At 38.3% G+C, this 15,210-nt stretch overlaps 1 protein-coding gene across 2 annotated transcripts; it reads left to right on the top strand.

The window, feature by feature from the left end:
• Nucleotides 1-1,362: 1,362 nt before the first annotated feature.
• LOC101861341 lies at nt 1,363-13,707 on the top strand. Of its 2 annotated transcripts, none has more exons than XM_005092752.2 (7): nt 1,363-1,384; nt 1,987-2,064; nt 3,794-3,944; nt 6,946-7,079; nt 10,126-10,294; nt 11,909-12,057; nt 13,574-13,707. In XM_005092752.2, exons 2-7 carry the CDS (start codon nt 2,022-2,024, stop codon nt 13,615-13,617), a joined length of 690 nt encoding a protein of 229 aa, XP_005092809.1. In that variant the 5' UTR covers nt 1,363-1,384; nt 1,987-2,021; the 3' UTR covers nt 13,618-13,707. The 2 variants fall into 2 exon arrangements, with proteins under 2 accessions (XP_005092809.1, XP_005092807.1); XM_005092750.3 differs by lacking the exon at nt 1,363-1,384 and adding an exon at nt 1,398-1,465.
• The last annotated feature ends 1,503 nt before the right edge of the window (nt 13,708-15,210 follow it).

Here is a 15,210-nt window from a genome sequence, read left to right as displayed (position 1 = left end):
GTGTGTGTGTGTATGTGTGTGTTTGTGTGTATGTGTGTGTGTGTGTGTGTGTGTGTGTGTGTTTGTATGTACGTGCACGTGTTTGTGTGTACTGTTAACATTACCTTCAGCCGAACAAAACCAGGAGGCATTTTTCAGGTGATTTCAATGAACTTTCTATCTTTAATATATCAGATATCCACAATGAATGCCATTATGTTATTTACCTTGAAATTCACATTTTCTTTAGTGGTGTTATTTATTGAGAAATATAAGACAACCAAAACATTTGGGTTCTAGTTTTCTAGTTTGGAGAGCTTATAAGCAATTACTATTACTAATGACTCAGCCTTTTGCTAGGAGGACACAAAGTTGTGTCTTTGAGCAAAACATCCAAATCCTATGACTTTAGACTTTAGACGTTTGCGAACGCCATAAGACTTTTACCACACTTACCACACATAAATCTAGGCAAACAGTGCAGTAAAAAAAATAGTGACATAATATGTGTATTGACTGTATTTGCGCTATATTATGCATTTTGTGAATTTGACGCACACGCAAAATCGTGAAAATGTGTGGAATAAAAGTCACCATAAAGCTTGTTCATTTGCTCTACTTTTGATTTTAAAAAGTACGTGTCTGTGCTGAATACAAGTCGAGATAGTGGCAAATGTAGAATGAGGATGTCAGCTGTTGTCAGTGGTAAAATTAGCTAGAAAATGGCCGTCAAAGTTTGGTGCCTTCCAAAGCTTCAGAGCTCTTAGAAGCTGCAAATGTATCTTTGTACAACACACACATTCCAATGAGTACAGCAGCATCAATTATAATGATAATGATGATGATGATGATGATAATGATAATAATAATAATCAGCATCACCATCATCATCATCATAATTTTATATTGATGTTATTGAAGAAAATGATGATGATGATGATGATGATGATGATGATGATGATGATGATGATGATGATGGCAATGATGAACACAAGAGCAATTCTACCACATGTCTGGATGATCTATATACACTGTGGCAGGAAAACAGACGCCTCCGAAAATGTAACCTCCTTTACATGGAGAAAACTACCAGCTTGCTGACCATAATTTTTGTAATTTATCAGAAATTACAGTGCAACTGGACTTTTAAGAGGAACAAATAATCCATGACCGAAATGATAATATTATTATCGACGTAATAAGGCATAATATAAGCAGAGCTTACCTACTGTCTCAATTAAATGCCATAGTATCCCACAGTGCAACGCAGATGATCAGATATATTATGGCCAAAGGGCGATAGCAATTGGGAACAATGTGTTCCCATTTTTTTTTTGACAAAAAGGATGTAAAAGGCTAACAAAATCTACTCTTTGTTCATTCACCCAACAGATTTCGGCGCAGTGTATGTTGCATCTCTCTTTCTGACAGTACGAATACATTTCTCGAAAGAACATGGCACATTTCGCTACCCGAGAACCACAAAGTTCTCTCTTCTCACACCTAGATCTAGTTATGAGAAATTTGACTATAAAATATTTTGAATTTCACAATATGTCAAGCTTTTTCAAGTGTAATTCTTTGTATACTTTGATAACAATTCTGAATAATCTTACCATTTTGATAGACCAGATAAAACAATTTTTATCTGAAAAAAATGTTATTGGATTTTATATAGAGCTTTGTAATTTTGAGGTACAATTATTTGTTAAAATTGAAACTTCACTGGAGAATATTTCAATTTGTTAATTAATGAATTCGTGTGTAAAATATTTTTAAATAGGTAAACAGATAACGGCTTTACAACATGTCTTTCTAATAAAGTGTAACGTTATTTGATATTGTTTTTCAATTCAGCCGTCGTGCTCTAACCTCTATGATATAAATATTTACAATTGGCTTTTTGAAGTTTACATGCAATTTTTTTCATTTCGAAAACAAGTTCTCAGACATAATATCGCTACCATTTCCAGTATTCAGCTTGGTTTTATTTGTATATTATTTCAGGATCTAAACTCGTTTACAAGATCTACAGCTATAAGATGGGAATATTTCAAGTCATCCTTGTCGCTGTCTTCATGGCAAGTGAGTAAAGATGGAAAGTTTCAGGACTGAGTTCTTTTTAAAAGCGAAAAATATTAAGGACTTTGAAATAGTTTTTTTTCTTTATTGATTGTCCAAATCTGCTTTATTGTTTGCAACCCTCCAAGGCTGTTTTAATTTTATCATTGTTTCAAATTTTTTTTATTTTTTTTAGAATCGAAGCATTAGCCATGCCGTCACGCCTTTAGTTCTGCATGGCCCTGTGGTGCTGATGATATTGATTGTGATGCCCATAGTAAACGTCAGCATAGCATACTTTTTAAAAATACCACAGCACATCTTCTAACTTTAGCTCTTTATCAGCCCAGAGATGATCGAAGGGGAAATGCTTTGGAATGAATTCGGTCAATTGGCTTCCAACATCACGATGGTGATTTTATTTCATAAAGCAGTAAGCCTTAACCTATATTCCTTTCAGTTTTAACCCTTCTGCATTCGACATTGTGGATAAATTGATCAAAATGTATTTTTCATCCATTGCTAATTAACCTTATCGGATTTGTTTTTAAAAGAGAAGACTGTACTTTTGTTCTGCGCTCTAAGCAATTATTTGCACTTTAGTTTATCATACCCCTATTTAAAAGGCAACTTTAGTGAGGGCGTTATATTTTTATTTATAAAGTTACAGAGTTAATGCGTTCACAAACTAAACTCAGCATAGGGCTTCGCAACAACCTGCTAGAGCATTTTATAAATTTTATTGTCAATAATGAGTGACATATCCCGGATTTTGGTATATGGCTTGCTAAAACGACGAAGCTTCCGACAGAAACACTCCATCTGAGGCAGTTAAAACGTAATATAGTATTATTATTAAATTTAAAAATCCTCTTACAGATTGCAACAACACCTTATGTCTACAATGAGGCCACAAAAGCAAATTGGGTAGTTCCATCGTGAGAGTAATCCAACAAGCCCTTGAATCGAAAGAACACAATAGCTGTGAACACAAAGAAACTGTTAAGGATTCCATACAGTTTGAGAATCTGTAACTGAATATTGATATTCATGATCACTATTTTCTTTTAGCATCGGTGATTCGTTTTGTCCAAGGCAAACTGAGATGTACAAAATGAGGTATCATGTGTCCTGCATCATAACTGAACTGCCAGAAACATATCATTCTAGATTGTTTAGGGTTTGGGAGGAAGAGAAGATTGCAGATACAACGATACTAAATTGTTAGGGTCATAAGGGGACACGTTGTTGTCATCACGGTCTAATTATAAATGGATTATTTTTTTTATTAGAGGCTGTTTTGATGAAAAAGCGTAAACTTCTGAGGTCAGTACCCTGCAAAAGTCTCTTAAAGTCATTCTGAAGAATATTTTTAAATGGAGATCATGGGATATCGTTTCCTATGATATGCAGGTACTTGGAAATGTGAACAGTTGAAAATCGAATGTTTTGACCCGAACACCACATTTTGAATACACGTGCCTTCCCTTTAAAGAGGAATGATAATATACGAATTTGTGTTCGTTCCATAATGACCGTCACTTATTTACTCTTTACTCTTGTAGTGGGATGCAAGCGGTCCTTTAATAAACAAAGGAGGGCAAAGAATTTTTGTTCAGCTTTCGCTTTCATACTGAATTCTTTTTAACCAACATAATATTCCCGTCGTTCGATATTTCATGATCTCGACCAAACAACATTTTTTACCCCACCCCCCTCACTCTCCACGCCCGGTCTTCATTTTCCCTTTCAGGTTTCGCTGCCGCGGACTATGAAAATCCAGAATGCCAACGTAGCTTGCAGGCCTGTGCATTCCCTTTGGCCATGAAGTTTGGGATGCACTTTCAATCGGCGGAATCACTCATTGCCTTATTCAAGTCCGTCAATATGGATACAGTATGCACGTGAGACAAAAGTTTCCCCCTTATTTTAATTTTATTTTTTTGTGTGAGCTATATCAGCCAGCAAATAGGGCGGGTGAGCTGAAATATCAGATGGCGTTATGCTGAGCTTCTGCAGAGGTCAATGTATAATTACAAAATTAGATATTTGTATATTTTTATAACGTCAAGTATGTGTCGGTGGCACGGGGTTTAGATGTTTGGTCAAAGGGGATGTGTCCTTGAACAAATACCCTAACTAAAGGGTGGCGACCGGCAATGACATGTTTGTGAAATTGTTCTATATTCGTATAATATTGTGTATTTATGTATGTATCTGTGTATGTAAGTATATATTTCTAATTATGTATTTATACGAAGGGGGGGGGTGGTAAATAAGTCTTTGGTCTGGGTATGAAGGAATCATGGAAGAGTAATTAAATTTTGCCAGTCTTCAAACAATTCCTTGAGAACACACCTTGCAAAATTTTGGGGAAATCTGAGCATAATAAGGCACTAGTCAGCGTTTTCAATGAAACCATGCACAAACATGTTTGGTTTTTCTTTGCTGAAGCTGTGCCAAGGGGCCTGTTGAATGTAACTCAGTTTTTACCCTTACAAGGAAAATCCCCTTCGGAAATTTTTCAGGAAATGACCCAAGTTTATGGGGACAAAGGTCCTCGTTATAATACTGTGACATACTGGGTAAGAAAAGTCAAATCTGGATTCATGTCGGGGATGGATGAAGATCGTGAAGGACGCCCATCCTTTGTGGTAACTGAAGAGAATGTATCCATAGTGAAGAAACTGGTTTTACAAGACCGACGTATAACTGTTAAACAGCTCTCAAGTGAAACGGGAATCAGTGTCGGATCAATTGAAACAATTCTCCATGACCATCTTAACAAGAATAAGGTGTCTGCGCGGTGGGTACTCTGCCTTTTGACAAGTGAGCAAAAGAAGCAAAGGGTTGAGTCCGGCAAAACTCTCCCTCGAATTGAGTCCCATGACACAAATTTCTTTGAAAACATGGTGAACGTGGATGAAACATGGATTTATCATTTTGATCCAGAACGAAAAATGTCTAAAGAAGGCAAGGGTAACACCATCAAGTGGAAAGGTTATGCTGTCGTGTTTCTGGGACTGTGGAGGCATCGTCATGACTGACTACCTGGAAAATGGAAAATTAATCACAGGGGACTGCTATTCGGGTTTACTGATAAAATAAATTACAGTCTGAATTGGTGAGAAAAAGGCGTGGAAAACTCCGTAATGGGGTCCTCCTACTGCATGACAACGCCCCTGCGCAGAGGGCACAACAAACAGTCCAGACAGCAGAACAGTGAGGCTTATAAATCTTGCCACACCCAGCCTCTTAACCTGACACTGCCCCTTCCGACTTATTTCTGTTTCCTAATCTTTAAAAATCACTGAAAGAACGTCGTTTTCATGACAACAAGGACGCCATTGAAGCTGTGGAAGACTTGTCTGTGGCTCATTCTGGGTCATTTTTTTCTCCAGGACTTTTGAAGGTCAAAAAGAGGTGGCAGAAATGTGTTACTCTGCATTGTGACTATGTAGAAAAATGAAAGTATGTGTGCCAAGTTTAAAAGCTCTATCTTTATTCCTTCATATTTAGACAAAAGACTTCTTGAACCCCCATCGTATTTGTACATTTCCCAATCATCACCATCATCACCATCATCATCATCATCATCATCATCATCATCATCATCATCATCATCATCATCACCATCATCATCATCATCATCATCATCATCATCCAGTGCCAGATCTGGGACAGACATCGGCGATCATGGTTCTCCATTAATTCCTTTGCTCGGATGCTCTAAAAAAAGCCCGTTTACCCATTTGTTTAGGTTCCCCAAGTAGATTGTTCTGGGCCTTCCCCTGCCTCGTTTGCCTTCAATTTTGCCAGTGAGAGCCAGATGTTCAAGACCATTATGTCTGTTCAGATGTCCTAAAAACTGCATTTGTCGTTTCCTGATTGTTTTTAACATTGAGCGTCCCACGAGGGCTTCATCAAGCACTACCTCATTTGATTTCTTTTCTTTCCACGATACTCCCAAGAAAACACCATTGCCTCTATTTTATTTTCACTGTCTTTAGTGATTGTCCAGCATTCACAGCCATTTAGAAGGGTTGACCATACATAGCATTTCAGAACTTTCATTTTGATGGTCATTGAGATGTTCCTATTTCATATTCCTATGTAACCCATAATTCCCCAAATGCATTATAAAAGTGTAATTCATTTATACTTTGTTAATGTATTCATTCATTAATTTACAAATATGTTAGTCTATGAATGGATCAATACAATTTATTAATTGATCAATTGATCAATATATTTTCTATTCTTTTAATTCTTTTTTACCTTGTGAAAACAAAACTTCTTGATTTGCCTATAAATGCACCACCTATCTGCTCTAAAAAGCAGTTTTAGACTTAACAACAATACTGGGTAGTCGATTATTAAATATAATATTATGTCTCACGATGCAGTGGAATCAGGCTTACATCGATTTGGGGGAATGTAGCGTTATTAGTATCGTCTTAAATCTTGTTCGTTTGTCTTGCTTTCAATTTTTAAAAAATACCCCTATATCTTTAAAAGAAGTCAAGATATTTGCGACTGAATGAGATGGGGGTCATCTGGTTTTAGCTGTAGAATTTGCAAGAAAGTGGCCACGAAAGTTTGGTGTCTTCTATTGTTTTAGAGTCTTTGTAAACTGAAAATTTACCATTTTATAGCCTTTAATAAACGTTCTTCATTTAGAAAAAAACAAACAACAAAAACAACACGCAAACTTGTTTTTAAAAGGACATAAAAGGTGTTGAGACAAAATTTCGAGAAAAAAAAAATTCCAATAAAAATGCAGATTTCTTTTCTTTCATTATTTATATTTTAATGAGCAGCTGATTTCACCACGATGCCTCACAACATATGAGAGGAAGAATACAACGAGATACTAACGTTGCTGTTTGCCGTGTTCTGTTTCAGATCTTTCTTGCATCCCTTCGTGGAGTGTGTTCAGGAGGCTCTTGATGCCGTCTGTGAACGCACGGAAACGATCGATGAAGTGGGCAATTATCTCAGCCTGTTGTCCTACGTTTGTAGCCCAGAGGGAATCCAAGGTACATTTAATTTGTAACATTATTTTACTTCCGTAACTTCCAGTATCGCTGGTCTCCGAAGCGGAAAGTCCGGGTTCGAGGCTCGATTCGAAGACGGATTTTTTTTCGCCCTCTCCTGCCCACTCAGGAGTTATGGGTACCTGACTTCGAGTTGGGGAAGTAAAGACAGCGTGGAAAGGAACTACTGGCCACCCTACCACAATATACCGAAGGGCTAGGAAGTTGTCTCACTAACAAGGCAATCCTCAATGTACGGATCCGATACGGGAACAACTTTTAAATTCCTGTATAGTTTATTTGCCACATCTAACTCGGCATAACAGAATCTGATGGTTGAGGCCATATTTGTGTTAAGCATTATTCAGAATCTTTTCTCTGTTCGACAAATATAATTTTGCCGCCCCAATAGCGGGTGAAAAGTAGCTGTTACTGAAAATACTTTGACTGTCCTGTTTTAGGACAGGTAACATCCTTCTTCTAAACACCTTAGCTGCCTTTGGTTGGACTATGAAGCTGTCCTGAGAGTAACTGCTTTCCTGCGTTACATAAATCTGGATATTTATCCTTACATACGTCTTTATACGGTTGATGTCGTTTTTTGAAAATAGATAATGATAAAGACCACTAGAAATCTACCTTCATAGATCGACTTGATTTTAGCCACCGGCGTTGTTCCCCTAAAAAAACCCAAAACAAAACCAACCCCCCCCCAATCCTCTCACTCCCCTTCCCCTACATATTATTTTTCCGTACCCCATCATGTTCCCTTTCCTCAATCCACCCATCCCCTCCCACCTTTTCTCCCCCCCCCCTCCACCCTCCAATCCATGCTTATCCTTATCCCATGACCCCTTCCCACACACACACACACACACACAGAGCAGAAAGTTGTTTTCTTCTAAGACTGCCTCTGGTCACACACACACACAGAGAGCAGAAAGTTGTTTTCATCTAAGACTGCCTCTGGTCAGAAAAAAACATGAAATTAAAATACATAGGTACAATCAATTGGTGAATGTCGGACTGGCATTCAACACACCAACGATACATGGATTAACGCTTTGCATAAATAAAGGTGCAAAGACTCTCTCTCTCTCTCTCTCTCTCTCTCTCTCTCTCTCTCTCTCTCTCTCTCTCTCTCTCTCTCTCCCTCTCTCTCTCTCTCTCTCTCTCTCTCTCTCTCTCTCTCTCTCTCTCTCTCTTTCTTTCTCTCTCCCTTACTAGCTGAGTTTTTATTCCGATTGCGTTTGTGGTGGGCGATCCAGGTTCAAAAATAGTTTTTCTTTTTTCTTTACATACCTGCAAGAAGAGTATTTACAACCGACGTCTAAATTCCATCCTTCACTTTGCTTCTACTGACACTCTTCCAAGAGCTTCCATTGGCCTTGCCCAAGATGTGATTTTGGACTTGTCAGCCTTGCCTGAATACATTAAGTCTTTGTTGAAACGCACGATGGGGAAATAACCAACCGTCAGGAGACAAAAATTTGATCCGTATCTTCCTCTTCCATCTTACCACCACCAAGAAGGCTCAGAGTACGCCAGGAAAAGAGGAACAGTACTGTACAGTTTCATGAATTGTAAAGTGTTCTCAATTCAAAGAAATGCATTTCACAGAAGTTTGTATCCTTTAAAATGATACCCAACATTCCATTTTGAAAGCAGTCTCACATATTTGGCAAGCAGTCTCACCTAAATTTGAGACATCGTGGTGAAATCAGGCGCTCGTAAAAACAATGAAATCAGAGAAACAGGTATTTTCGCTCAGTTAGGCAATTGTTATCAATTTCATTTTAGCTCAACCCCTTTTATGTCCATATTAAAAACATATTGTTATGTAAATGTACTTAAAGCGTTGATTAAAGGCAAAAACATGATGTCATTTTTCAGTTTTCATGGACTTTTTAGCTATTGGAGTTACCAAACTATGGCGGTCATTTTCTCTCTTATTTCACCACAGAAACCAGGTGACCTCACCAGCTTCAATCAGAAATGTCTTGACCTGAATTCAAGATAGATTGGTATTTTTTAAATTGAAAGCAAGGCCAATGAATAAGCTTTCTGATGATACCAATAACTCCACATGCCTAAAAATTGACGAGCCCTTGATTTCACCACGTCGTGTGTTAGTCCAACGCCCACAACGCAGAGGGGAAATGATGAAAATACAGCCTAACTTAAACTGCATCTGATACCTTGAACGTGTATTCCAATATGCTTCAACTTTCAAATGGAGTTCGGTACCCTTTGAGGGGAACTTCAAAGAAAACCCCTACGTGTTGAGATCGTGTTGAGCAAAATGTGAACGTAATGAAATCAGGTAAAAACGCGTTGAGATCGAGTTCACTGAGCACAGTGTAGTTTCTAAGATCAGAGCAGAAAAGGGAGATTGAAGTATACCTTTGTGAAGCGTAAAGAAACGTAACTGGATGGTTTACTGTGCTGCAGGCAGGGCAAAATAGAGGCAAAGACATAAGGGAAGAAATCCCACGTCACTGGTTTAAAACAAATAATCCGATAGCGTTCTTCAATTCTATGAAATGATACGTCAGAAAAGGGGAAGTTGAAGCCGGTTGTGGCAAAAAAAAATCGCTCTCGCTCTCTCTCTCTCTCTCTCTCTCTCTCTCTCTCTCTCTTTCTCTCTCTCTCTCTCTCTCACACACACACACACACACACACACACACACACACACACACACACACACACACACACACACACACATACACGCACACACACATACACACACATACACACACATACACACGCACACACACAGATATATATATTAAATATATGTATAATATATATGTATATATATATATATATATATATATATATATATATATATATATATATATATATATATAATATGTATAAACAAACATTTTATGCACTCAAAAAAACTCAAGAGAACACAACATAACCCAGCTTATGTCTGCCCACACACTCAAAAAAAAGAACCCCCCCCCCCCTTTAAAACAAAAAATTTAAGACGTTCTGGCTCTTATCCTCTTCCCCTGTTTTTTTCTTTCTCTCCACTACTAGTTGTGGAATCAATGAAAGAGTCGCCATGTCTCAATGATATATACGCATTCCGTGCTGTGGGAGGCCTAATTGATACGTGTCAACAAGAGGCTTATACTGAAGAGACTTCTCACGTGGAGCAGGCCATGTTGCAAGGGACAGAACCCGATACCCACGCAGTGTGGTGCCCGTGAGTTTTTATCGTTGCTGTCGTTGTTGTAGTTGCTGCTGCTGCAACTGTTCTAGTTACTGCTGTTTTGTTGTTGTTGTTGTTGTTGTTGCTATCGTCGCTGTCGTTGTTGTTTCTTACCGGTGTTGTTTCGAATATCTCAAAAGCTAACCGAGTAGGAATCGAAATTGCTTTGCATGTTAAAGGGTTATGTTCAAAGTTTTTAAGGCCTTCAACCAGCGGATAAACAACAATCTAAACCTTCCTCCTTTATGGGTAGAAAGAGCTCTTATGGTTCCCTCTCATCGAAAAGGTTCTAGGTTCGAAACCTGACAGCGACAAAAAACAATTCATCTATAAAACGTTCTCTTTTCACTTTCACCTCCTTTTCTGTTTTACTGTCATTTTCTGTCGTAAGATTTCAATTCTGCTTTCTTCTCCATTTTCTCCCCACCCAACTCCCGGCCTCTTCTGGGCTCCTCTCGTCTATACTCCAGACTCTGCTACCCCTAGCTCCTTGTTACCGCTGTCTTAAGGCTATATTCCTAACCTTAGGGTAGCCAGGATCAAATTTCCATCTTTTTGGCATAAAGCGAAAATTCTCGGAATCCCTATACGCACGTTGTGCACCTGCTTTCACCACGTGACCTGGCGTACTATACCGTAGCAAGAAGACAATGTGGTCTGCCATTTAGCCGTTACAAAAAGTCTTTCACCCAACAGCCCACTTACAAATCTAGAAATGTCTAAATTATTCGAGCTAGTCATTATCCTTATGAGTAATATTCCTTTGACAGTGAAATCTTTATACAGTTATTATTTTATTAATACGGCTAAGAGTACCGCAAATCTCCACTTCAGAGTCAAAATCATTAGAAGCTGAGCTAAGGTGTAAAATTATTTCCTCCCTTCCTAGTCAACCTTTTGTGACGATGTCATACATGGGCGACACTTAAGTTTAAGTTCTACGCCACTGTATCTCCCGAACAATATGACATTTCTTATTGCCCCCACCAACGCATACAACTCCATTATGTTCAAGTACTCCAGTTCAGGGGAGACGAAACCTTTCCTCAACGTTTTCACCCACAACAGATAAGTTGAGGATAAAGGCTAGCGAAATAAAATAAATAAATAACTCAATAAATGAATAAACAAATACATAAATAAATAAAAGACTTGACCCCTGATACAACCTCACGCCCTTTAAAAAATTACCCCATACCTTAAGAGTTTGTTCTGTTCTGTTTGCTAATGTGATGCAGTAGAACTTTCGCGTATCTCTTCCACTTGGTATTATAGTATCGACTCAAGCTGAAGTTTAGGTCTTTAATCAAAGTAAGCCAGTGTAATCTCTTCTTCTTCTTTTTCCGTCTTCTTCTTCTTTTTCTTCTTCTCATCCTTGCCTTTATTATTAATATTAATATTATTAGTAATCATTATTAGTATAATAATTATCATTAGTATTTTTGTTATAATCAGTACTATTATTAAGATGACGAAGATAAATCGATCCAAAATCAATCAAAAAATGAATAAATATAATACGTACGTAACATCACATGCACATGGGAAAGAATTCGCTGATCTTTTACATAGTTAAAAAAACTTCCCAAATATAATCATTTTGAACAGATTGGTAGCAGGGATGCGAACCTGTATGGTGGGCGGTGTTGGCATGCTGTGTGGAGACTCTTTCGAAGAGTTCTTCGGCCAGGTCTGGGATCGTATGAGCGTTTCACTAACCGGAGGAGTTGACTGCAGTGAGAGTCTCCGAAGGGCAGGTAAGTACAAGCTTATCATCATTATCATTGTCGTCAGTATCGTCGTCGTCGTCGTCGTCGACGTCGTCGTCGTCGTCATCATCATCACCATCATCATCATCATCACCATCATCATCATCATCATCATCATCATCATCATCATCATCACCACCACCATCATCATCATCATCATCATCATCATCATCATCATCATCATCATCATCATCGAATGGAGTTATTTGGACGGGTGAAAGTGCCTCTGAGTATATTGACAATGGAGCTGAAAAAGAGACTACCTCTTGCTTAGAGATTTCTGCGTCGTGTCCACCAGGCCCATTAAGGAAACAAAAAAAAGTCATCATCATCATCATCAGCTTCATTGCAGAGAAGCAGAGAGGGAGGGAGAGTCGAGATTAAATTTTAGCCAACCATTAAAACGGCGCTACGTTTCACCTCGTAGGTTACTTCAGAAGCTACTGTGAGTAAAATTAAACATACCACTGTATACCCGTTGTCTAAAAACAGGGACCCATTTAGTGAGTAATATATCGATAAACTTTTCACGGATTTCAACAAATCTTCAAAGCATTGAAATCAAACCATGGGAACGTCCCACTTATTAGTATGAAGAAAATCAATTTGAATATAAGAAAAGTATTACGCTTTTAAAGTTTAACCAAAATTGAGTGAATTGAACAAAATTTGCACTTTCCAAAAATTTACTTATTCTTTATTAGTGCATTGAAGAAAAAATTCACATCAAGTTGACATTGCCAAATATACTCAGGGAAGGTGATGGCTATTTAAGCTGTACAGCATTTTCCAGGTGTTGACAATTTCTCTTTTGAAGAGATCGATTACGCTTCCGAAAATTTGAATAATAGCTGTGGCATGTTTCTGAGTGGATTCCAAAGACAACCACTTCACTGTTCGATTTTAGTGGGTTGTTTTCGTGGACTCTGCCCGTCTTCTAAAGTAGGGTTCAAGTTGAGGGAAGGAGGTGGCCTTTCATTTATAAGCAGCCATCTTATACAATTCGTTTTCCAAATACATGTATTTTTTGCGCATGCAGGGGCAACTTTTAGAACGTAGGGTGTTTCCCATCCAACTGAAACTTGGCCTCTTCAAAAGCATAACACCTTTCCCTAGAGAAATTTGTCGTTAACTTTCTCAAAACAATGAGAACGATGTGACTGATCGTCAAGTTTTTACCTTCCTCACAATGAAATTAGAATGTGAGGTTCAGTCACTTTGGCTAAATGCTTAGTTTTAAAAGTGCTGTTTCGCGTTTGACCCGATTTTGATATAATTTTTTTTAAACTCGACAACCACGATTGATTTTTGTCCTATTAACTTCTTCTTGTATAAATGTTATGACTTCAAAGTTTTATTGAAATTCGTGCAAAAGTCACCAAGTTATTATCCTTTAAATGGACCCTCTTCTTTTTAGACACCCTGTAGGCATATCAAGTGGATGTTATTCTTTCATATGATATTGCCTTTCTCTATATCGATATATTTTGTTTCTTTGTTACAGCTGTCTTCAGAAAGAGGAGTCTGGCCGATCTTTTCCCACTGTAAAAAGGAAGAAGACATCAACACAAACTACACAAGATGTAGTTTTGACAAGTTTGAGAAGAAATAAACAATGAAATTTATTCCACAAAATCTGGACATTTTGTTTCTTCTTGATTTATGTCACATTTGAATAAAGTCACATAACGCTATGGCTTCGGATGACCATGCACTGTTGGTATTTATTACAAACTTGTCCATTTTATTAGATCTATAAGAATTCGCTGCTTGTTTCTGCGTTTGCATTTTCTCGTCTATCCAGTAAACTGTTCTATTATTCTTATAGTTCAGTGCCCGCGATAGGATACCAACTTTAAGCTTTAAATTCTGCACTGAAAGCATTATTACTATCAATTCATTCCCCCCTCTCTCTCTCCCTCTCTCTCTCTCTCTCTCGCTCTCTCTCAATCTCTCTCTCTCTCTCTCTCTCTCTGTCTCTCTCTGTATGTGCGTGTGTGTGTACGTGCGCACAGGTGTGTGTATGCCTGCAAACGTGTTTTTACGGCCAGAGAGAGAGAGAGAGAGAGAGAGAGAGAGAGAGAGAGAGACAGAGAGAGAGAGAAAGAGAGAGAGAGAGAGAGAGAAGACTTGCAGGGACACAGACAGACGTATATACAGACGTAAACATAGACAGACGAACAGACTGACATGCAAACAGTTCTTACAGTACGTTTTTATAAAGGAGGAAGAGTCTATAAGCTTCTGATGTCCTCTGACTTTACAAGTTACTGCGACCTTTTTGCTTTATTTTCCTTTCATTAAATTGATTAAGAGGTAACCTCCAAGCAATCATAGAAGAGTACGGCTCGTGAGAATACTATCAACAGCCAAAAGGTTTAGGAGCACGGGGTTCCAATATACATAGCAAAGTTAAGTCCTCTTGAGCTAAGAAAACAACAGCTTCTCGGCCTTAAAATTGTGTCCGTTTGAGAACAGCGATGTCTGGCATTTTAACCTGAGACTTGGTGCTAAGAAATCTACTAAAACATATCACATGGAAATGATTAAACTTCATAGTATGGCTTCGGTACACCACACAGACCAAGGTTCCATGCAATAGGATTAGGCGGACCGGAACATCGCAGACTGTCAATTTCGCATCTATGGAATGTCACAGCAGCCCCAAACTTTGCTCGATGCCTCCTAAAGGATGCAGTAGCTTTATCCTTTAAAAAGCTATTTTTGCATCAATGAGGACATTTGAAGACATTGTAATGCCAAGATAATATTTAAAGAAAGCTATCGACATTTTTGTCAGTGTTATGTTAAACATTTTGATTTCAGGAGGCTCTGCATTTCACATGTACTAGGGACGAGCAGAAAGCGAACTTTAAAAACTATTCAGTGTAACATCTAGCTAAGTATAATATGCTAGAAAATGCATGGACTGAACACCCGGAAATACCCCAAAACCTCGATGGTTTGTCCCCGGGATCAGCGCAAAGAAAACAGAAAACAAACAAAACAGAAACTGCAGGAGAGCACTCAGGAGTCATGACCTGAGAGTGGCCCGCCCCCTTACAGTGTCAGGAAGTTAGGGTCGAAACACTAGCTTGAAGATCAGCTGTCCGCTCGACCCTCGAGTTTTCTCTCTCACAA

The sequence above is a fragment of the Aplysia californica genome, unplaced genomic scaffold (assembly GCF_000002075.1).
Source record: "Aplysia californica isolate F4 #8 unplaced genomic scaffold, AplCal3.0 scaffold00052, whole genome shotgun sequence".
In the NCBI taxonomy this organism is placed as follows: domain Eukaryota; kingdom Metazoa; phylum Mollusca; class Gastropoda; order Aplysiida; family Aplysiidae; genus Aplysia; species Aplysia californica.
This window is presented reverse-complemented; position numbering and strand designations above follow the sequence as displayed.

Bases quoted from the DNA above. Each gene is read 5' to 3' on its own strand.
- LOC101861341 (XM_005092750.3), top strand. From the start codon at position 1,435: ATGGCACATTTCGCTACCCGAGAACCACAAA. The intron at 1,466-1,986 runs GTTCTCTCTTCT...ATATTATTTCAG, and splicing joins CGCTACCCGAGAACCACAAA to GATCTAAACTCGTTTACAAG. The intron at 10,295-11,908 runs GTGAGTTTTTAT...CATTTTGAACAG, and splicing joins ACCCACGCAGTGTGGTGCCC to ATTGGTAGCAGGGATGCGAA.